At 42.5% G+C, this 23,745-nt stretch overlaps 2 protein-coding genes across 10 annotated transcripts in view; one reads left to right on the plus strand and one right to left on the minus strand.

Moving 5' to 3' along the window:
- Positions 1-5,821: 5,821 nt before the first annotated feature.
- On the plus strand, positions 5,822-11,858 carry LOC148326604 (twist-related protein 2-like). Its single transcript, XM_088308748.1, has 2 exons — positions 5,822-6,687; positions 11,046-11,858. The coding sequence occupies exon 1, from the start codon at positions 5,969-5,971 to the stop codon at positions 6,539-6,541; it is 573 nt and encodes a 190-aa protein (XP_088164874.1). The 5' UTR covers positions 5,822-5,968; the 3' UTR covers positions 6,542-6,687; positions 11,046-11,858.
- Positions 11,859-12,967: 1,109 nt separating this feature from the next.
- LOC148326605 (histone deacetylase 7-like) overlaps positions 12,968-23,745 on the minus strand; it is a 36,040-nt gene continuing 25,262 nt past the window's right edge. For all 9 annotated transcript variants that reach the window (XM_088308743.1, XM_088308742.1, XM_088308738.1 and 6 more), the window contains 9 exons: positions 22,581-22,636; positions 21,758-21,845; positions 21,415-21,534; positions 20,006-20,103; positions 16,672-16,790; positions 16,453-16,586; positions 16,284-16,368; positions 15,014-15,161; positions 12,968-14,114 (listed from right to left, as the gene is read on the minus strand). In XM_088308743.1, coding sequence (XP_088164869.1) covers positions 14,072-14,114; positions 15,014-15,161; positions 16,284-16,368; positions 16,453-16,586; positions 16,672-16,790; positions 20,006-20,103; positions 21,415-21,534; positions 21,758-21,845; positions 22,581-22,636 — 891 coding nt within the window. In that variant the 3' untranslated portion in view covers positions 12,968-14,071. The remainder of the gene's footprint in view (positions 14,115-15,013; positions 15,162-16,283; positions 16,369-16,452; positions 16,587-16,671; positions 16,791-20,005; positions 20,104-21,414; positions 21,535-21,757; positions 21,846-22,580; positions 22,637-23,745) is intronic.

Consider the following 23,745-nt stretch of genomic DNA (forward strand, 5'->3'; position numbering starts at 1 on the left):
CTGGCAGTAGGCGGGCCTATACCCTGGACTGGATGCCAGCCAATCGCAGAGCACACAAAGATGAATAACCATTCTCTCACCCCCCCCCTCACACACACACACACACACACACGCACACACGCACCCCCCCCCCCAAACACACACACACCAAGGGCCAATTTAGAGTGTTCAATCAACCTACCATGCATGTTTTTGGAATGTGGGAGGAAACCCAAGTGCCCGGCAAAAAGCCACATAGGCACAGGGAGAACATGCAAACTCCACTCAGGAAGGCCGGAGCCTGAATCAAATCCTGCACCTCTGAACTGTGGGGTCATCGTGCTAACCAGTTGTCCACTGTGCAGCCCTAGCTGAAACGTGTCATTTTGATTCCTATTGTGTATGTAGACTATGAATTAAGCAGCAAAATCTACCCATTTTTAATCATCAAGGGTTGCCATCTAATGTCCATTGAAAATAGCATTGCGATGCCCACGTTGCTTTTATGCCGATTCCTGAGGCACTGTGATGTCTTTTTCGGTTGACAGCAACGGGCAAAATAGCCAACCAACCCTTGAGATGGATAAAAACGGGTTGATTTTGATGCTGAATTCCGATTTCACAAAGTTTGCACAAAAAAAAAAAAAAAAAGAAACATATCTATCGAATTTGCTGAGCACCATTTTTGGCATCTTGTGTTCCAATCAGCCAATTTGACGAGAACCTTCAACTCGCCAGACTATAAACACTCGGTGGGGTAGCGACAAAGCCTACCAGACTTTGTCTAGACTTTGTACTTCTGCAATACTGCAGTACACCAACCATGAAAACATCTTAAAACGTGCTTCCATTGGTTCCTTTTCTTTGTGCACCTTAAATTCCTCGATACGACTGAATGTAAAATTTCAGGGAGTGCTTTACAACAACCATACAAAATGCTGCACTAGGAGTAAAAAATAGTCATACAACAACAAAGACAGTTAAAACATTAAATTAGAAACATAAAAACCCTAAAGCACAAATAAAAGAACAAAGTCTCGTGTTTTTAAGAAGGCTTTTAAATTGAAACTCAAAAAGAAAAAAAGGATTTGACGAAATGCTGGAATCACTTTGTCTTCAACCTCAGCGTTGATTCAACCTGCTTATCACCCACACCTCCTGTCCTCATTATTAGTTAATTAACCTCCCCCCTTCCATCCCCCACCCCCACCTAACACTGCACCCTCAGCCCACCCCCACCTTTCTCCTCCCCCAGTCACTCTAAGTGGATACCCCACAGGAAGGGCTTCTCCAGGGGGGAAATGGGTCCCAGATGTGTGCCTTTGTGCCACTCGCGGCTCCTCAGGAGGGATGGAGCCATGGAAGGATGGCTGTGTGGCTGTGGCTGTGGTGGGGTGGGGTTCGGGGGGCATGTGTGCACAAACGTCAAGAACAGCAGCCGAGAGGGCGAAGACTCCCCGCGTCAAGTCAAGGGGGGAACTTTAGGGTCGGTTTTTGTTGAGGCTGTATGGATTTCTAAATCCATCACTTAGGATCGGTCACAGTGTTCTACACCTTCTCTCGGCAGTTCGTCGACCTTTCGCCATATGATGGTAATTGAATTGACTGCATTATGAACTTAAAGAAAACTGTTTTTCTCTTTTATTTCCCCGGAGCTCTTCAAACACTTCACCATGGCCGTATTTCATTTCAGAGCAAACCATATGGTGGAGAGAGCCCAACAGACAATACATATCGCGGCCTCCTTTGATACCCAAGACCCCTCCCCCGGCCCCTGTGTGCAAGTCTATCTATACACTGATATATATCAATATACCTGTGATCTATTCTCAGCCACAGAAAGGGTTAATTATGACCACTGCAGAAATAAGGCAAAGACAAAAGCCGAGCCCAAGTGTTTAGTGAAACATTATGTCAAGGCTCTGACAAGAAAATGAAATGTGCAACATCAATCAGCCGATGAGGACCGAGATCAAACGGGCCTCCACACTCCTGCATCTGGTTCTGTTTGGACAGCCCCCCCGCCTTTCTTTCCCCATTTTCTCCTTCTCTTCCCGCAAATCTGTGACATTCCAGCTTGGCCCCCTCACTTCGTTCACGCATGTTTTCCATCACGGTGGCACGAGGCCACGCTTTTGCTAAAAAGGTAAACTGACGGCAACAATGGCTTTCCGGTCCCTCCGCCGTCTCCAATAAAGCCAAATCGAAAACCGTTAATCCAAGAGTGGGCCATTCCTGTTTTGTAACATCCAGCCTCATGTAAGTTCACCGTCTCTCTGCTTTTGAAAGCCAAGTGACTTTCAAGTTGATTGAACCCAAATGGGGGCAAACTACTTTCCGTTGAATGAAATGTAAACCGGTGCAATCATGGGGCTCATCAAAGATCCTCACACACAATCACACCCACACAGTCCAGGTCCACTTTGAACCATTTCTGAGGTCACTTCGGCTTACTTCAGCAAGGAAAGTCAATGAAAGTCAAGTGGTGCGCTATCGTGGGGGAGTACGAACGCGGAGACACAAAATCAATCACGAACATAACATGTCCGTGTGCACAGTATGAATAAAGTGTCAAGTGAATTAATTAGGTGAAGATGGTACGGCGACGATCCTAAACACGAAAGAATTGTGGCTAAAAAAATGAATGGCTAAGAACTAAAATGTGCACAACAAGAAAGAGAGTGGTACAACTCACACTCACAAAAAGGAAGAGGAACTAAATTACACACAGGACAAAACAAGACATGACACAGGTCTACAGGGAACAGCCTTTTCCTTTCTTTTCTTTTTTTTTTTTTTTAACTGTCGCTGGTGGCACACCTGAAAGCAATCGGTCCATCTACCCCGTCCTGATTGGGTGGCTGAGTTGGAGGCGGGGCGACCAATCAGGAACGATTTGGGGGAAGAGGCCCCCACCCCCGCGCACCCCCCTCATCCACACACGTGCGTGTACTAAAAAGAAGACAATTTAGCTGTGGGCCATAACAGTGCTGTAAATCTTAGTTGCGTAAACGTAGCTAATTGCCATGACAACTCTTCTGCTCCTTCTTTTTCTCAAGAGGAAGAAGAAGAACTTCCGACGCAAGTATGAAATAGAAGAAAGATATTCATGGCACACTAAAAGAACCTAAGTCCAAACCAAAAATTGGGGAGTTTAAAACATCATCATAGATCAGAGGTAGTCAATTAAAAGTCACAGAGGTCCACGACGAAAATTTCTTCCAATTAAAAGGACCGAGCCAAAGTCCAACTTCCCGAAATGTCTAGCCTATGTTCACATTTTTATATAGTTTCAATATTTAGTCATTTTCAACAGAGCGCACTTATATACTAAATATTTAGCAATGTTCCCATTAAACACCTTTGCCAGTCAAACAAATATAAGGCGTTTATTTCACATTCAAGAAAATGTGGCTCCAGGAATTTAAGGCTGCCACTTCCAGAAAAAACAGTAAAATATCTCCTGCAGAACTATATCAAGTGCTAAGCATTGAGGTAACATCTTTGACCTTTTTTTTTTAATTAAAGAGTTAAAAACGGAAAGCCTAATTATCCAAGTAAACCAGGTCAACATGTTCAGTACACAATCAATAAAAAGGGCTGTCCTCATGAAAAACGAATTCAAAATGAGCTTTGACACCACTTTTTCTTTTGAATATTTTTTTAACTTCTCTTAATGAGAAAAATGAGTTTGTGACTGCCCTGCCAGTGACTTAAATCTGGGTTGGAACGAAGTCAGGGCCATTGGGATTTGGTCGATTATTTCACACATCTGGGCATTGTATTTTCCTTTATATAATGTTTGTGCAACCACATTTAAGCACTCCTTCACAACTTCCCCATCACTTGAACGTTTTTTATGTTTCCCAAAATCCATGATACCATTGCACTGTCTTCTTTATTTATCTAATTTATATATTTGTCTGTATTATTGTTGTATTGCACTGGAGAGGGGAGCCCTCTAATCTCGTTGCACACTTGAGTACAATGACAATAAAGGGATTTCTATTCTATTCTATTCTATTCTATTTTACTGAATATTCGTTTGCATGCCGCTGGGATGAAAACGAAAATGTAAAAATCTGTTCTACTGCACTCGAAGTTCGATGTTTTTGCCTGCGCTCACCTCAAACGTCAGCGGATAACTGTGCACAAAAGGGCGGTGCTTTGCTTCGTAGTGGCGCTTCGCAATGTTGCAACGGTTTCGGAGCATATGATGCACACTGATTTTGAATTGGCTGCAGCCAGAACCAAACTAAACTCTGTCCATTCATTTAAAACAAGACGCATCGACCTCGCTAACTTTTTAGCAAGGCATACTGTCAGCAGCACTTTCTTCCGGTCTGCTGCGCAATTGGCAGTGGATCGTAAACAAAAGATTTGATTGGCTCAAATCAGTGACGCCTTTTCAGTATTTACTAGAATTGCAGCGCCAACGTTTGCGAATGCGCCCTGAAAAAGAAATTCATCATAGATTGGCCATGGGTCCGGTCCGAACCATCCCGCGGTCCGGATCCATTTGGTGATGATGCAGCAAATTGAGTAACTACACAAGTTTTTTTTTTCTTTTAGTAACTCCACGTGTATTTAGTGCATTTGCTTTGGCTTTTTTCCTGTTTTGGTTGGGAAATACAATTAAATACACACAACCGAATTGTGAATTGAGCATGCATTTCATGTCAAAATAAAAATCAAGACCACCCACAGCCTATGGCAGCCGATACAACCTGGAGCTGAGCTTCAAACCCAGAACCATTTGACTGCGAGGCAGATGTGGCATCCAAACGGGTCGTCATTCCACAACATGTTTTGGAGAGAAGCGGTCCGCTGCGTCACCACCGCCAGTTTGTTCAAAGGGAGTCCGCAATCCACAGCTTTTTGGTTCCCAAATGGAGGAAGAGAAACATGTGTTGACGTGAGCCCGAGGACATGGATAGCACAATTAGGTGCTCTCTCACCTCTGCAGTCTCAGGTCGTTGGGCCATGGGGGGTTCAAAGGTTGTTCTGTCACTGAAAAGCACAGCTGAGGCGTTGGCTCATCAGTGAAACCAGCCTTGGTCAGGTGTTAGAGGTTTTATGCTTCAGCGTCTCCAGTGGGGGAATCCTCAAGTCCATTTTTTTTTTTTTTGCAGGACGTCATGGTCTGTCCTTGTGAAATACAACCCCCCCCCCTCCAAAAAAAAAGGGGGATCATAACGTGCAATGTTTTGTAAATCAGGAGTCAGGAGTGTTTTCAACAACTTAACTCTTTTGTTTTTGTCAATTCAACATGCTCAGGCCAATTTGATTGCCGTAGTGCAAAATCTGAAAAAAATTCACTTTTTGAAAAAAACAAATTGTGTTAAAAGTGTTGAGTGAGGGAAATCTTTCTTGTCGCCTCCATCGAATGTAAACTAAGCAGAACGGAAAACCCCGCAAAGGAGGTTTTGCCCTTTAGCCAAGGAAATTTTAATTCAAGACATCATGACGTTCTTTTTCCCTGACTGTTTTGTGAATTCTCAAGAATGTGACTTCCTTTTGATACCAAACGTCGGCTTTCAAGTCTTCCCTCCCGTTAACTATTTGTGTGATCTTGTACATGTGGACCTAATTTGGAAAGCATAAAGCCTCCGTCATTTCTGCAACATGAAGTCGGGACTTGTGATAGGCCAAGAGGACCACTTACCTCCATCCTCTCTTCACCCGCCCAATAGAGACACACTTCCTGCTTCCCTGCCCTGACCACACCCCCTGGAAGTGTGTTAAACCAATGAAATGTGCCCACAGTCTCCAAGTCAGCGTTTGGTTATAAAAAGGGTGACGGTGGGGTGGCCTGTCAGATGGTTTGTTGTTGTTCCGTCTGCCAGGTTGTGAAGGAAATGTGAAAGTTGAACAAGTGGCAATTTGAGAAAGAACACCGATGGAGAAGCAGTCATAGGACAAGAACAAGTCAAATCTTTTTTTCCAGCTGTCTGCAAGGCTAGAGAGAGAAGGCTTTGGGAGGTGGAAGATGAGAGAAGAGGTGTCCTGCACCAACTCCCCTGAAGGAGGTCTGGGGGCCAGCGAAGAAGAACTGGAAAGGGCCTCCAAGAAGAGTCAGCAGTCAGCTCACCGAAAACGATCCCCTCATCCCAAGAAAGAGAATCCAGCGCAGACGGAGGACAGCGCCGCCGGCAGTCCCAGCGACCTCCAGCCATCCGGGCCCAAGAGGGTGAAGAAGAGTCCCTCGGCCGTGGTGAGTCTGGCCCCCGCCTCGTTAGGTCCGCGGCCCGACCCGCCCTTTGAGGACCTCCACTCCCAGCGGGTGATCGCCAACGTGCGGGAGCGCCAGCGCACCCAGTCCCTCAACGACGCCTTCGCCTCGCTGCGCAAGATCATTCCGACGCTGCCTTCGGACAAGCTGAGCAAGATCCAGATCCTGAAGCTGGCGTCACGCTACATCGACTTCCTGTACCAGGTGCTGCAGAGTGACGAGATGGACGCTAAACTGGCCAGCTGCAACTACCTGGCCCACGAGAGGCTGAGCTACGCTTTCTCCGTCTGGAGGATGGAGGGTGCTTGGGCCATGTCAGCTAGCCACTAGGACGTCTTTGCTCACGCTCTTTTGTCAATTTCTTATTTAAAGCTTCGTCAATCTGCATCCTTTCACCTTTTCAACCACTGTTGCTTCCACCGCTTTCTTGCCGTCTGTCCTCCAGGTTCAGCGGACGCCCCATTGCTAACGCTCAGGTACGAACGTACGCACACGTGCACACACGGACAAACTCGAATCCTTTATGACATGGGTGTACAGGCCTGCCTGTTTGCGTTCAGCGCTCGACCGCTTTTGAGCGGCGTCGTTTGCCTTTGAGCTTGACAAATAAATAACGAGGCAGGAAGGAAACAATTTAATTGACGTAGATTCTATTTGGGTCAAGCAATTGAGTATCAATATGTCACACAAATGCATTTACGTGTGATTGAGTGATTTGTTGAAGCCTTCAAAAGTTTTCATATTTGAAATTTGCTTGACGTGTGTATGAACGCAATTGGAAAGTGACCAAAATATCAGTATGAGTTTGTTTCAGTCATCTTAATTATTCGAAACAATTTGATCGATTTGAGCCGAATGCAATCTACACTTTGGGTAATTAAAGTAAAAAGAAAGTAAATACTAGCATAGATTAAAAAAAAAACAATGGCACAAAATCCAAGCAAATCATCTGTATAATAAGAGCATTTCATCATCTCAATAATATTCCAAGAAAGAAAGCGAATAATAATTGGCTGCATCAGATCATCTTCAAAACATTTTAACGTCTACTTGATTGTTGTGCAGGTGAAGCGAAAAAGGCATGCATGGCCCTTCGCCCCTCGTGTGGGGATTTATGTTGCATGTTGTATGTTGTATCCAGTGTCGCGCAATCAGGCGGCTGCGCTCGGGGCCCAGACAAGCAGGAACCTTTAGATTGGAAACACTTGTGAGCCATTTGGAAGGTGTGTGGACTCGGGTTAGGGTCATGCGTGCGTGTGCACTGGGGTGTGCGTGCGTGTGTGTGTGTTGTCATCTTTCATTAGCGGTGCAGAAGTGTGCACCAATGAGTGTGTGTGTGGGTGCGTGTGTGTGTATAATCTGTAAACAGAGATCATTTTATGTTTACCTTGATCAGCAAAACCCTCTCTCTGACACAAACGCACACACACACACACACACACACACTCACGCCAACACGCACATCCATGTATCAGTTACTGAAAAAAAAAAAAATCCCATGCTTTTGAAGTCGCAATATGAGAAAAGTGCTGCAGCACATACCAACGACCGGTTAGTGCACATGACAATATCCAGACACAAACGAGCAAACATGTGTTCACTGCAGGTGCTCCCTCGGTTATTACAAAATCTCGAAGGACCTCGGCAGTGTGAGTGGAAAGTGGAGGCCGAGCGTCCTTGAACGCAACGCGGTAATCATTACCGTCCACTTTGGCGGCTCTGCTTATCATCCGCTCGGCCTTCACAAACAATTACGTCCCAAAACGGGCCGTGATGATCTCGTCGTAGGAACAAATATGGTCCTCACCTTTTGTTGATCTGACTTGAGAAATTGAAGAGCAAATATGCTTCATTTTTAAAGTGTAATGTGACCGTAGATGATTTTTCGCAGTCACATTACTGCCTATTTATCTCATTTCTCCCATTAGTCGTTTGTAGGAGGAGGATTTGCTATAGCGTTACAGTAACACAATTGTTATAAAGTGTTTATCGACTGCTTAAGAAAAATCGGTGAATGGTCGTGTCATGAATTCTTAAGAGGGTAAAGATAAAGATGTCCTTTATTAGTCCCACAATGGGGAAATTTGAAGTGTTACAGCAGCAAAGATATAGATCACACAGAGTCGGCGGCGTAATGTAGCCGTTAATGTAGAACATTAGCAGCAGACATTCATAAAAAGCATGCAAATATACACAGTATAAACATATCTAGTATCTAGTGTAAGGAAACCCTCCTAATGCCTGTCCATTATAAATATATAATCTAATTTATAATTATCCGTTAATTATAGCACATTTCAACAATGATTGCATGTTCATCATTTGGCCAGTAGAAGCTTTTATGAGCTGATCTATAGCTCTCTATTAAGGCTTTATAAAATGCCATCAAACCAATTAGTATGATATTATTCTAATGATTGCAAAGTGGTAGCAGAGCGTGTATGACTAGCAAGGAGAGAGTTAGACCTTACAGGCCAAGGAGCCATAAAGGAAAACGATGACGGCTGATGATGGAGAATATACGAGCCTTATGTAGGGGTCAGCGACCTTTTGGAAACTGAGAGCTACTTCTTGGCTAGATTAATGCAAAGTGTTACCAGTTTCATACACACATCTGAAATAACAAATGAGCTCAAACGACCGTCACTATATGACTATTAAGAATTAATTACATGTATCGAAGTGAAGACACTGATGGTGATTGCTCACAACAATAATCAACAATAATTTAACAATGTAGGAAGCAGATAACATGCAGTACTTCATGTATATACATCTCCGCATATGTTTACGCTTTCAAATGATCACCTCAACAAAATACCTAGGAAGTCACAATATCCCATCGCAATTCGAAGAACAGGCCCAAGGGGCCTCGGTGGTGTCGTAGTGCCCATGAGCTCCATGTTGGTGAACCTTGCACCCCTGTATCAGTACTATGACTATTATGCTAATGAGTTGAAATGCAAAAATATGATGCATTGCAATACATTTGTGTAATTAATATTGTCATAACTACAACAGCGTGCAGCATGTCTCAAAAGTAGCCTCATACAAAGTTTTAATTGATAACGGCAATGTATGATTTAGCTTACTCTGAACGCATTCAAATTAATTCATCAAAGTTGCACATTTTGAAAATAGTTGAAAACAATACAACTTTATTTTCATATATGCATGCAAGTGAGAAAAACAGTAAAGCCATGTATTTCATCATTTTGTTGAAAATTATTGTTTTTCATCTTGAGTATGATTTCTATTATCCTGGAAATTAGTGGATTAGTGGTCTAAAATTACATTTTGCATAAGAAAGTGCATTTAATAATGTTATTTTCAAAATCAGCATTTACTTTTCTATTTTGTGTCACATTTCCCGACATCTTTGTCACCCGTCAGAAAAAAACAATATGGAGTCATCGTGATAAGCAAAATGATAGCCTGCATTTTCACACTGCGTGTGCCTCACTACAAATAAGTCAACGCGACAGTTGATGACCTGCGCGGACGTCTGAGGCCAAACTGGACATTACAAACATGCACACGCACGCGCACACACAAGTCGCAGAGTCAGAGGAGACAGAATTGAAGAGCATCTTGATTATAGTATATGCAGAAAGAGGACCACTGTTTTTTATCCCTTCACAAACAAACATGTAAATTTCAAAGTGCCACTTTGTGCATGTCTTGTGTGCGTGTGCGTGTTTGTAATGTAGTTTCGCCTCAGCTGTTGGACGCTCTTCAGCTCATATCTGGCTGCTATTCTAAACTGAGCTGAGAGCAGCTGTGGCTCATTTTTAAATGCTTCATGTCCAGGTTGTGCTTTCTGATAGTGCTCTTTATTTTTAGACACACACTCAAAATGGGAAATTTGTGTGTTGACTGTTGTACACGTGTGCTGTTTTTCAGGAGTATGCATTTGTGTGCGTGTGTTGTGTGCATGCAGCTGCAGAATTGTTTGACACGTAGGCACACAAATGCTACGTCACTGAAGCTGTGTCACGCCGTATTTGCTGTATTCATGCTTGGCTTAATATTTAAGGTAACCCTCTTGGGCTTAGGTTCTTACGTTGGACCTTCAGTCTGACGCCACATCAGTATGTGAGTGTGTGTGACATATATATTAGGGCTGCCAAAATTAACCAATTTAAAAAATATATATTTTAACACACTTAAATATTATAACTCCGTTAACTCAGTTTTATTTTTGATAATTTGTATACTTTACAAAGCCAAATTCAAATATTGGCCGAACATCATCTTAAAACAAAACACTCTGCTCAAGTTATCACTGCGGCTTGCAAACCAACAGGAGTGTTGGTGCTTGTGGGCAAAACTAAATCCATAGGAAAATGCCTGAAACAATGACACCGTTTAGATTGTATTCAATGGCCAAAGCTATTAGAACATTCTTTGATTTAAAATACGCATCATATTCAGTGATTTTACATTAATTACAAGATATTATTTAAGTAAATATCTGTTACAAGCGCCACAAATAAATAGTCGTCGAAAAACATGATGTGTGTGAGTGTATGTGTTTTGATTTGTTGGCCGGTTTGTAAAAGGATTTTCTTTTTATCAAGTTCAAATGTACTGTACTACAAAAATTATTTTTCGGTTAGTTTGTATTTTTTTTTTCTTGGGGGAGCAGTGTAAACATTACAACGTCCATATCAGTGTCAAAGTTATATATTGGAAAAATATCTGAAAAAGTATCACAATGTTCTAAGTGACAAAAAAGTTGTAAAAAAAATCACATTTATTTATGTTATTACTTACAATTACATTATTACTGAATGGCTGAAATAAACAAAGCCCATCTGTCTATTTCCTGCAGAAATGCAACAAGTGGAACATTCCGGCTGACAATGAAATGTTCCCGCTTCACCATCATTCAAACTTTCTTTGGGGTCACTTTTTCCCCTTCCATTGGACCCGTGCTTGACTTGTGACATTGAGATATACGACTCCAACTTGACTCTGAACTGAGGAGACGTGACGCTTCCAAACGATGTTTTCATCAACAAACAGCTGGCCTGCCATGAGAATAAAACAAGATGGGCACGCACAGCCGATGAATGTTTACAGCTAAAATGCAAATAAGCTAATCACTCGGACTCTGCTCGTGGGAGGAGGGAGAACACAAGGAAAATCAAATCTGCAGTAATGGGACCACTTTCCGCATCTGATTGTCTTTTGTAAATCAAATGAACTGCTCACAATTTCCACACATGCAGAAGCACCGCTTCCGTCGTAGATTTTGTGCCGTGTTATACTGTAATGCAAGAACATATGATTGACATATTTTGGGGATTTCTTGAGTTTAATGTGTTTTAAAATGTGTCTTGATCAGGAATCACACTAAGAGGTGTAGAAGTTGCTCTTCAATTTGTATAGTTTTGCATCTGCTTGGGATTATTTTTGTTGTGTCTGCTCCTATGGCCAATAAAACTTTTTTTTGTAGTGACTGCTGCATCTATTGGTACATATCCTCTTTCAGGAAAAACAATATGTAATCATTTTGACATGTATTTTTTGAAATTCATTATTGTTTTGAAAATAAAACAATGAATTCCGTAATTAGTTGTCCTCAGGGACTCAAGAGCCATGTGGTACGACGATGTATGACCGTAGTCTTGAAAATGAATAAATGTTTGCGTCTTTACCCATCATTTTTAATGATTTCGTGTGTGGTGGTTACCACGCCCGCCTCACAGAGAAGTTTTGGGTTCGAATCTCAGCTCGGGTGTGTTTGCTTTTCCTTCCTGTGCTTGAGTGGGTGCGCTCCATATACGCAAATTTAAAAGACTCCAAATTGTCGATATCTGTGAACGTGAGTATTAACGCTTGTTTGCTCTCTGATTGGCTGGTGATCAATGCAGGGTGAATGAGGACAAGTGCAAGAGAAAATGATTATTAATTGATATTAAACTATTAAACTTGAGTCTCTAGGAAAAATGGGGAGCAGGAATAAAATACAATTTAAAAAAATATATAAAATGTTTCTAGTAACTGCTGCAAATAAATTGACGATATATTGTTATGTCTATCAAGAAACGAGGGCTATGCGGTGCGGAAATGTAAAGTTAACGTCCATGTATTAATTTTGAATGAATTAAAATACATTTTATTTTTAAAAATGTTTTTTTTTTTTAAATAAAAAGCATTTTTAGTGAATACTGTGTAAATATTTAACAGATGAGATTGAGGTGCTGAAATAAATAAATGGTGAATTTATTGTCTTCCAAAAATCTAATGATGTTTTTGAAAATCAAATTGTACATTTCTTTTCAAACATTTTAAGGCTTCACCATTTGATCCAAATTTTGGACATAATTTGCCCAAGTTTTCTTTCAATATAAGTTATCAACTAACTCACTTAGTGCATATGAATCAATGTGAAGAGACAATAACCATGTTTATGAAGACAACCATTAATAAAAATCACTTATTTCTATTATATATCTGCAAGTGTTAACATTTTGGAAATGATGACTTGCATCACATTCCGAGGAAATTACTAAGTCCCATCACTGATGAGCTATTTTTAGAAGAGGTTTGCGATCCTTTGTGATCGTCTTTTGCTCAACTGAGGCGCTCAACTAAATATATTAATCGGCATGGTTACTATGTAATATGAATCATTATATTGATAAATATTTGTCATTTATTTTATTTGTTAAATAGAATACAATAAAAAAGAGGTTCTTTCACATATATTGTAGATATAATTGATCAGAGACTACACAATAAGTCATCTTTGTCAAATGTATGTAATTGATCCTTTTTTCTTTCAACAGCATAATGATTATCAAGCAGACAATCAAAAAAAGCTTCATGTCACCGTGGCCTTTACGTAGCTTGGTCAGATACTTCATTTCACCATTTGGTTTCTTTAAGTAAGCACATGGGCAGGTTTTCTGTTTCCACTATGTACAAAAATAAGCTTCCATTAAGACAACAGGTGAGTAAGATATGAAAGATGAAAGTACAACGTCAACTTGGTAAAAATGGATTGATCGGCCAGCTTGTCGCGCTTTCTTTTCACATTGTCAGCACCTTTGTGATGGCTTGACAGCTTTCTGGCTACATATCAACAAAGAAATAAAGAGAAGATTATGTCTTCAAAACAAAACAAAACAAAACATTGCGCAGTCACACACACTAGCACCTCAAGGAAAGTTATGCATAAATAACAAAAACATAAAAAATACATCCTTTTTTAAGATGGGAATTTCTTTTTCAACATTTTGATGATGCTAAAAAAAAACAAAAAAAAACCCCAACATTCACAAACTCTCTTCAAGCCAGGCCAGTCATTCGACGGCACATTTTTGTAGAAAACATGCTCAACTTGAGTAACGACGTTCAGTTGCGAGCACGAGTCAGTTTAATCTCGAAGGCCTTCTGTGGCAGTGCCATAGCGAGGGAAGACATACGAGAATCATTCAAAAATACAGCAGGAATGCTCATCCACAGGTAGAAAAAAAAGAACACTTAACAATCAAGTCCTATCGAGGGACTCGTCACCAAATGGCATCAATCATCTTCCACGTCACACTGAGGCTTGTTTTGTGTGGAAAAAAGTGCGATGACAAACACAAAACATCCAGGCCAAGTGAGAAGATAAAATTTTTTTTTTTAAAAATCACTGTAGCCGCACCAGAAAAAAAATGGGTCTGAACTGTCAGTGTACTACAGTATATAGTGCAAAATGAAAGATTTCTTTTTGTTATTTGTCACAAGGGGGGATGTGTGCTCTCCTTCACAGATACGCGTGTGTGTGTGGGGGTGCGTGTGCGTGCATGTGTGTGTTTCCATTAAGGAATGTGAACAGGTCGTCCGTCTCCTAAGATTCCCTCTTCAAGTGGAATGACTTTTCTCTGGTGTTTTTGCTGCATTGTTCCTGATTGAAGAAGAAGAAGGACCGTTTTGAGTCATGTGATTCAGCACACGACAAACCAGAACAGTTTTTGCCTCACTGAACCTTATTGCACTCATTTGCATATTTTTGGGCTCTTTTTGAACAGACGATTCTGTCCAAACAGATAGCATGTTAGCATACGAGTGGCGAGCGTTGGCCACCAACTGACACAAATCACATTTTTATAGATTTACATGAACATGTCAGCAACCTGTTGTATGTTAAATGGAGTGCACATACGTAGCACTTTATCGACACAACAATATGCCCCACGAGTCTTGGTTGAATATTGCGTTGTGGAAAATAAGTCCAATCAGCAAAAATCAACCTGTTTTTATCTTGCTGTTGACTGAAAATGACATCACAATGGGCTCGGCTTGCGGACGTCACATGACCAAACCCAGAAAAGAGGTGAGCCGCGATGGTCGTTGCCTCAGTCCTTAGGCCCTGTGATGTCATTTAGAGTAAACAGCAAGTGTCAAAATGGCCGTCCGTCAGAGATGTACGTTTATTTTCCGCAAACACGATAATCAAGCATAATGACACATTTAGACTCGAAATGCATCTAAACATTTTGGACTTGACTTCCCCTTTTAGGTTGGCATGCGTGGCGACTTTTTGAGGTTGCAGGGTGGTAAACGTCTCAAGATGATGCAAAGAAAGGTCCAGATCACTAGTGGCAGTGGCGTAAGTTAACAGCTCAACATGCGTTTGTGAAATCACCGTTTAAAAAAACAAGAGCATCTTTTTTACAAAGTTCTACTGAGTCCAAAATATAATAAAACGGCAACCAGGATGCGAATGGGCAAACGACGGACTCGCAAAATGCTAATAGGGAGGGCTTCACTGTACTTGTAGATTTCCGTCAACATTTGTCCAACCTTTCAGAGGCACCGGCTCCCATGGAAAGCGAAGCGATGGCGTGGATGGCGTCGATGTCCGAGTCCCGCCGCAGCCATCGCCGCTGGGCCCGCAGGTAGGACAGCTCCACGGTGGCGGCCGAGTGCTTCAAGCTCTGCCAGTAGTCACCTGACCCCAGCGAGACAAAGATGGAGGGTTTAGGCAGATCAATGTCGTGTTTGGCGGCAATCTGCGCGCTGCTGTTTAATGTCACGCCATCCAAACAGCCGGCGGTCTAAATATCCTTGTTGATAACATCACAGATGTAAACTGAAAGGGCGTGTGACACACACTGAGAGGAAGTTTCAATCAGGCCAATGTGTTATGACAATTCAACTCCAATACATTTCTCCCCAAGCTTAAATCATAGGCTTAACATTCTTGTGGCTTTGCAAATATTTTTAATTAATCTAATTTGGTTGGGATAACATTTGTGCGCAATCAGGAGGGGATGTTGCGAAGGTCGTGTGCCAGAGAAGTGTTTGAAGATAATTGGAGCCAGGGCAGCCTAGTGTGCGTGCGTGGGTGTGTGCGTGTTTGGGGGTGGGGGGGGGTGCACGAGTGCGTGTGGGGGTGGGTGTGGGTGGGTGGGATGGCTGGAGGGAGTGATGACTGCCGCGGGTGGAAAGGAAAGGTGGAGAGGTGACCAGGCAGCAGCAGGGATGAAGAGGAAGAAAAAAGTTGTATCCACAATTTGGATATTAAAAGATTGATATAAAACTTCCGTCTGCTCACACCACAAGTAAGCGGTCATCCCCTCGTGCGACACCGCTATGGGGGAGCACACGAATGATCGGGATGGACGGCAGTCGACAAGTGCCAGCTTAAAAGCGCACTCATGCACCGCATTTGACGGGAATGAAAAGAGACACTTGATTTGGCCATGATTGAGGCAAGATTTGACCGCTCTCACAGTGCCGCAGTCCTCCCTTTTTGCAGACATGCTGAGCTGCGCTAGTCTGTAAACTTGATAACATCAGGGATCCTAACCCTACTCGGCCCACAGCAAAGTTATAATAGTCAACGGAAACAAACAAAAATAACCCAAACTGGGGGGGAAAAAAAACTGAAATGCTCTCAAAAAGTGAAAACTATCTGACACTATATCTTACACTCATTAAACTAATACGAAATAGAACGACAGAGAAATGTGCTTCATTTTTGTCTTTAATTAATATCATACATGAGCATTGGAGGGTTCATTTTCCATGTGACCTGCACTAAAAATGGATTCAAACTAACGAGTCTCACCTTGAATCTGGATGACACTCAGTAGTGCCTGCACAGCATTATCGCAAGGCTTTTGGTCCAACACGGTCTGGGACAAAGGCTCCACCTGAGGTCCAACAAGGAGGCCACGTTAATTAAGATGACGCTATGTGAAGACACCCAAATATACGCACAAGAACGCCAAGCTCACCTCCATTCCCAGCAAGGCGCTGACGCAGGCTTCAGAGGCGTCACAGATGGCCTTGAGGTCTTGTCCCCCCTCCAGAGCCAGAACCAAGCGACCCCCGGCTAGTGACATTAGTTGTCGAGTAAGGAACCCAAAACCTGAGAAAACATGCAAATAAACAAAAGTTGACTCCAGATCAAGTTTGCACTTCTGTTGCTGAGCGCACGGCCGACCGAGTCTTACATTTGGCTGTGACCTTGTAGCCTCCCAGTGGCGGCGAGTGGCCTTCAACAGCATCGAATCCGGCTGAGACCAGAACCACGTCAGGGGAAAACTCATGGGCGATGGGCATCACCACGGCTCTGAGGTGAATAGAAACGTGATGACTTTAAATGGACTGAGCTTGGAGTTAACAGAAAGCCCAAAATCGGAGCTTGTTGAAGGTCATCCAAGTTGGACGACAAGCAGTCATTGTGCAGACACGGTGGCTAGCATGAACGGCTAATGCTAACATGTTCTGGCGGCCCTGCTTGCCTGCAATGTAGCGACTCAATATCCGAGTTTTCTTAGGTCTTGCTAGGTCTTCTCACAATATCTGTGGCGGCTGTGTCTGAGGTGCTTGAAGTTGGAATTTTTTTTTTTTTTGGGACGTTTTGTCAACGCTGTCTACACAAAACAGCATATAAAGCAAGGGAGCACGCGCAATAGCAAACATTTTATTGGAAAGCTACAGTTACACTAAAACAGTTTCAGATTTTTCATTAAAGTTCGTTTTTATTCAATTTCATTTTTTCTCGTCAATTAATGGAGCACAGATTTCAAAGCAAACGCAGTGAAGCGGCATTTTGCAGTAATGCCGCACAAAAATTGAATAAGTTGTCGACAGAAGTGAAGTCATCCCCAAGTATAAATGCTTTTATTCACATTCCTTTGATTAAAAGCTTTTCAGGATGTTTACAATCAGTTTGACTATTCAGCCTTTCAGAAAGCTTTTTTTTTTTTTCCTTTGCGTGTAAATGTTTGTTGTTTGTAAATGCGTTTCAATTTTTTCAAAAGTCATTTTCATGAGCTACTTTTGTTCTCTTTGCGTTGCCTTTTGAAGCTATTCAGCTGGTCTGTTTGGAAACGCTTTTTGTTGTTTTGGGTTGCGTGAAGCATATTGAGTTGCCATATCATAATCAATTTTTTCTATTTCCATCACTTCCAATGGGAGAATATGTTTTCAGTTTGGAAAAAGAAAATCTGCTGTTGCCAGCGTCCCAGATCTGATCGTGGTGGATCTTAGCAATCACCATGACAACTAAAAGAAACTTGAAAGACAATAGCAATGATAAAATGCAACATTGTGCAATGAATAAAGTGCAAAATGTGTTAATTTGCAAACACAGACTCATGAAAGAAATTGGACACAATTGGACCGGCGATAAGAGCAGCAGCTTCCACGTGCAAAACGTCGTACGACACAAACAGGTAGAAAATGAGACACCCTGCGCATTTTGGTTCTGGTTCCGACTTCCTTCCCTCGCTGGCTGCCAAAGCGCGCGCGCACACACACGTCCCATGCCGCGTTTGATTGTCTCTCTCTTTCAGCGGCATTTCAAAGGCATTTGTGTGCGTCTGGTTCTTATTAGGAGCTCGTCTCTCTTCTCACGTCACTGACAGCCACCCATCTGGGATCCATTGGGCCTAATTACGGCGCCTTTGGATTCTCCAACAATTGCACCCTCCATTTCTTCGCCCTCTCCCCTCCTTTGTATTCTTCTCTCCTCCACACATTGGGGAGTGGCAGTAGCCAGGGAAAGATGAACGAGCGCACAGCGCTACTGGCCCACCGTCGTGATCCTCCAAACATACACGAAACATCAGTGCAACTCTAGTTTTTGCTTGATTGGACTTGATTCTCACCACCACTGGGAACCACGAGAACCATAAGAGGCAGGCAGGCTCGCTTTGACCGCCACCCTGAAGAGAGTCCGGAACAGCATCCAAACTTTGGATTCAAATTAAACTACGCAAACAGGAACTTACGATGCGTTCAATTGTGTCTGTTGTTGCACTAATCACCTGAAAACAAATGCTGTGTAATTGAATACATAGTCTTTAATACGTAGCTGTGACATCATTGTCACCTTCTCTGGGAAGTGGAGCGAACATCCATGGTGATGCTTCCTCTCAGCATTCTTGAGCTCAATTACAACACAGCCACGCAAATCGTTAAACACAAAGTTAAAAACTTTCAGACAAATAGTTGAAAATAGTGTCATGTAAACGTCCCCCGAGGTCACAATTCAGCCACAAGGAACCTTGTCCCTCGCAGAAGCACACAAAACTGCAAGTACTGTAAAGATTGTGCTCAGCTAAGGAAGTTTTACACGTGAAAATGCTTCTCATTTCCCGATACTGGGTAAAAAAAAAACCAACAAAAAAACCCAAAACAAACGGCTGCTCCGGAAAGAACCAGTTGTTTCTTAACTACTATTCGAAACTCTAGTAAACACTGGACTTAATGTTTCAAAGGCGGCATACCGTGCCTATGGCCTTTTTTTTTTTTAATCACGACGGTAACTTCATTAGCATTTTCCCTTTGACGAGGAGCCCACCCACCAAGTGAGCGGGATGTTGATCTGAAATACTGGTGCTGTGCCACGAGTGGAAACGTATCACAGGATTGTGCTGAACAAACAAATTTATAACAGGAAAATTAAAACAAATCGAAATAATTATGAGGTGGGTGACAGCCATAGGTAAAAATTATTTGTTAGTTGTTTTATCACAGGAGGAGAAATAAAACGACTGTTAATGCCTAACGCTAGATCAAATGATCTCTCTCGGTCTCTGTAAACTGTTAAAAGGCAAATTTGTAACAATTGTGAATCTTGACATTATTTGGGAGAGGCATTTTACTAACAAGTTCCCGCCGGGTATCTGACCTCGGCCGCCGGTGGACAGCTCTCTAGTGACTGGCTGTCAACTCTTTAGGAAGAAAGGCAAACTATTGTAATGTGTGATGAGATTGAAAGGGGGCAATCTTTATTGGGAGGGATAACTTTTGATATTTTTCAGAAAAAAGATTCAGGACAGAGTAAATCGTATAGGATATGGCTTGTGGTTAAGATTTGATATAAGGCAAAGTTAAGAAGGGCACTTTTTATATTGTCCGTTATATGCTCTAAGATAAGTACTTTCTATTCAGCATATTTGCGAAATTGTATTTTTTTTAAAGGCAAATGTAAAATATACATTGTCATAAAAGCTCAAGTGTCCTGGGCAGCTTGAATGTATGACGCTGACATCCATCCATCTATCATCCGATCCGCTTCACCTCACACGTGTCACGGGCGTAATGGAGACCATCCCGGCCTTCTACAGCCGATAGGCGGGGTCACACCCTCAACTGGGTGCCAGCCAATCGCAGGGCGCACAAAAACAGACAACCATCCGCGCTCACAATGACACCTGGCCGGATTCAAAGCCACCCAAGAGATTATAACTCTTCAGATAATAAAATCATCAAGCAGTAAAGCAGTATTCCCGAGGCATAGGTAAAGAACGGATGGCAAAAACAATTTTTTTCTACCTGAATGCAGCCAGGTACTCGGCATTCCCCATGGGAGGGTTCAAACCACCCGTCCAGCCAATGTTCACATTGAAACCCTCGCCTGCCCCTGCACCAACCTGGAATAGCAGCACAGTGAGGGCAAAGGTTAAAAATAGTCCTTGAAATGTGCACCATAGTTACTTTTTCGATTGCTGTAACATTACGGTTAGGTCGAGCTCATTTGACCTTGTAAATGACACAAAGGGGAAGTGCAAGGCAACTTGGAAAGAAGCTCTCGGGATTGCGCGTTCTCTTTGTTGTCCTGCTGACAGTCATTTAGTCCTTCTCGCAGTCCTTTGCCATCAGTCATTGTGTCAGTTTGAAGGCTGATCGACAACCTCAAGGTGTGGTCGTGTTTGCGTGTACGGCGTTGCGAGGAAGAAAGAATGCTGATGAGCATTGCAGAGCGCCTGATTCGATTATTCTCTCAGAGGACGGGATGTTCACAGGGCAAACACAAAACATATGAGGCCTTCTATCCTCAGCCAACTGCTAATGTACTTGCCTGCGCGCGCACACACACACAATTCCTACTATTGCTTCAAGTATCTTGTGCTCTCTTCAGTTCCTTTCATGTTGAAAGCGGTGCTGGAATAGATTAGGACTTTGCTGGTTACTGTGCGGTACAGAGCACTCTGGGTTATGACGATGACATCACAACCTTACCCCGTGGTGAGTTATATACCTTCACAAGGGGACAGTGAGACTCCAGCGGTTCAACCACACAGCTAAACAGAGGTTGAAAGGCCACTTGAGGCAAAACCACATCCAAGTCAACCGAGTGTTTTATGTACCGTCCTCGTCAGGGGAATTTATGGGAAAACATTGACCATTTACCTTCTTTATTGTTGACGAGAGGGAGGGGGGCAGGATGGGAGAAAAAGATGAAGGAATGTTTGGGTTGTGAATTCTATCATGGCCACAATGGGCGAGGGGAAGAGCATGGGCAGATTTCAAAAGCATCTCCAGCACTTGCGTTACTCAATGCAGAAGATGAAAGTGATTTGTGAAGGACTCACGACGATAACTACGATTGACCTCATCACAGCGCTCGCCAACTTATTTGACACTCAACTCGAAACGCACGGACATAGATGACCACAATTTAGTCCCATTGAGCATCTTTTAGTTGCCTTTGTGGCTCATGTTGAGAACTTAAAGCAAGGAGAACATGCAAAGTCCACATTGGTGCTGCCACTTTGCCCATTCAACATAGCGACCAGAAAACAGTTGATTATATGGGTAGCAGTGCAAGCAATTATATTTCATGCAACGAGTCTCAGATTTGCGTTGGCATTCTCCATTCACACGTGGCAACGTTGATAAATCGGCACGAGGTATCTTTCGTAGCCGAGAGCTATTTGTCAACGACTATTGTGCATATCGACCTCATTGGGATGTCCACCACCAGGGAAAAAGTTGCCATTGTCGTGGCGATGTAGCGAGATATACAGGACGCTTGGGTCGTTGTAGAAGGCTTCCTGGGTACCATTGCCATGGTGAACATCCTGGACATAGACGGTGACAAAAGAATTGAAATGAACAAAAGACGCATTCCAGACACAACCCAAATAAGGCTTGTTTGGTTAAACAGACGACACGTAACGACTATCTTGTCATACTCCAGTATCACACGTTCCATGTCTACTATTAGCTTATGTGCATTGACGACTCCCAAAGGCTGCAGTGCGCTTGCACCAATGAGAATAATTGTGTATGTAAGGCTCTCACCCAGTCCACAATGAGGATTTTGCCAACATTGAGTTTCTGTTGGAGTTGCTTGGCAGCGATGGCCACTGAGTTGAAAAAACAGAAACCCCTGTGAACAAACAGGAAAGCCATATGTATTCAGGAGGATATCATCAGCATATTAATATCAAACAACCACCATATGGACTGTCGGGACCTCCTCTAAAACAAGTCATGTGGTGCTTATTGAACACAGGTTGAGACAGTCACAACACGAACAGGCTTTGACACGCAAACATGGAAATATTTTTGGAATGATTGCTTTTTTGTGTGATGAGGGAAATGTTTTTATTTGAGAATGTCACGCTGAGTCCAAAGTCTCGAAACAGCAAACAAAAAAAATGCAAAGGCCAGAGACTAGGTGAGAAAGTGAAACACACGCTTATCATAAAATTCATTGCTGGAGCCAAAAGATTTGCAGAATATTTCCAACAGGATTTGATGAAGAATAAGCACAGAATGTGGTGAAGCAGTTCCCTCCTCAAAAGATTGTGATGTGTGAAAAATAGTGGAGGAATGTTGGAGTCAGCAATGACCGTAAACTGTGTCAACGTCTTTGTGTATGTGAAGGATATATATGCAGTCAATTTATAAAATGAGTAGCTCATCCCTTCAATAAGTGGTGACATGCATTGCCGAATGACGCTAAATGCTTCAAATGAAAGACTGTCACTGATCCACGCCCACCCAAAGAGTGCAAACTCAACCACACGCATGTTGCATGAGCCCGGCCGGTTTTGAACGTCAAGTCAGGAGCGCAGTTAATGCGTAATAAATGCTTTGAGAGAAAAAAAAGGGCACTCACAGAGGGGCCGAGTGTGTGGCATGGTGCCCAGGTGGCCTCACCACTGCAAATCCGTTCTGAAAACGAAGGGAAAAAATAATTCAACACCTCGCGGAAAGTGGTCATTAACACATCGCGTGTGTCACAGTGGTTTTATTATGACAAGTTTGCAAATGAAATTGCGAGACAAAAATGGGATTTGGAATTAAAACCACAACAAGTCAACCAGCAAAACTCAACTTGTCAAAGAAAGAGTTTTTTTTTTTTTTTTTTTTAATTGTTGAGAACTAGTTTTCAGTCAGCCATTCGAAATATGCTGATAGTGGCCAAAGGCGAATTTCTAAGATATATGTTCAAACCAAGGACGGGTCAGGACTTTGAGATCCAAGAGAATATAATATGTTGACCAAGTGACTGAGAAATGTAAGGTAGAATAAAGGTTGTCACAAAATTGTTAGCATGTTGTTGGTCAGACGTTCCAAAATGATGACATCACTTCCGATTGTACGTGTCATCTGTCTTTCAAAAAATGGCAATGCTTGTGCAAACGATCCTCGTTTGGGCACGCTCACCACGGCGCACGCGTCGCACGCAGCAAGTGGAGAGATGGTAAGGTAGAGGGAGACACCAGGCAAGCTGCGCCCTCCGCATTAGCTCACCACCGTCATTTTGGGGATTTTCGATTTCCTCAAAGTGAATCAAGCACGCTAGACGACTTGATTGTGATAAAGTGAAGAAGACGAAGATATGTTTGATCATCTTTGGACATGTGCGACTGTATTAGAACAAGTCTGCTGCAAGTCGTTTTAATTTTGCTTATTTCTGTTGCTTTAAGTGAAATAAAACTACAAGAGTTGCCGCATAAAATGTTTTGGTTCTCGCTCATCTTATTTTAGAGCAATGAGCATCGATTCTACTGTTACCACTTTTATCTGTTTGGAACGCACAATCCTTCGTCGTCGATCGGAAAATCTTTGCAATTGGTTACAAACCTTGGATGACGATTTTGAACTAAAACCTTTTTCAGTTTGCGTTGACTAAATTTACGAAAACAAGACTAAAACTTTTTGGAGAGTTCTCGTCGACTAAAACTAGACAAACTTTTTTTTGGAAGGGGGGGGGTTTCGTCAACTAATAATAGACTTAAACTATCACAAATAGGAACGACTAAATGTAACAAAAACTA

This window comes from Idiotropiscis lumnitzeri, chromosome 11, assembly GCF_059441095.1.
Source record: "Idiotropiscis lumnitzeri isolate Australia: NSW breed Sydney's pygmy pipehorse chromosome 11, RoL_Ilum_1.0, whole genome shotgun sequence".
Taxonomy (NCBI): Eukaryota; Metazoa; Chordata; class Actinopteri; order Syngnathiformes; family Syngnathidae; genus Idiotropiscis; species Idiotropiscis lumnitzeri.

Bases quoted from the DNA above. Each gene is read 5' to 3' on its own strand.
- LOC148326604 (XM_088308748.1), top strand. From the start codon at position 5,969: ATGAGAGAAGAGGTGTCCTGCACCAACTCCCCTGAAGGAGGTCTGGGG.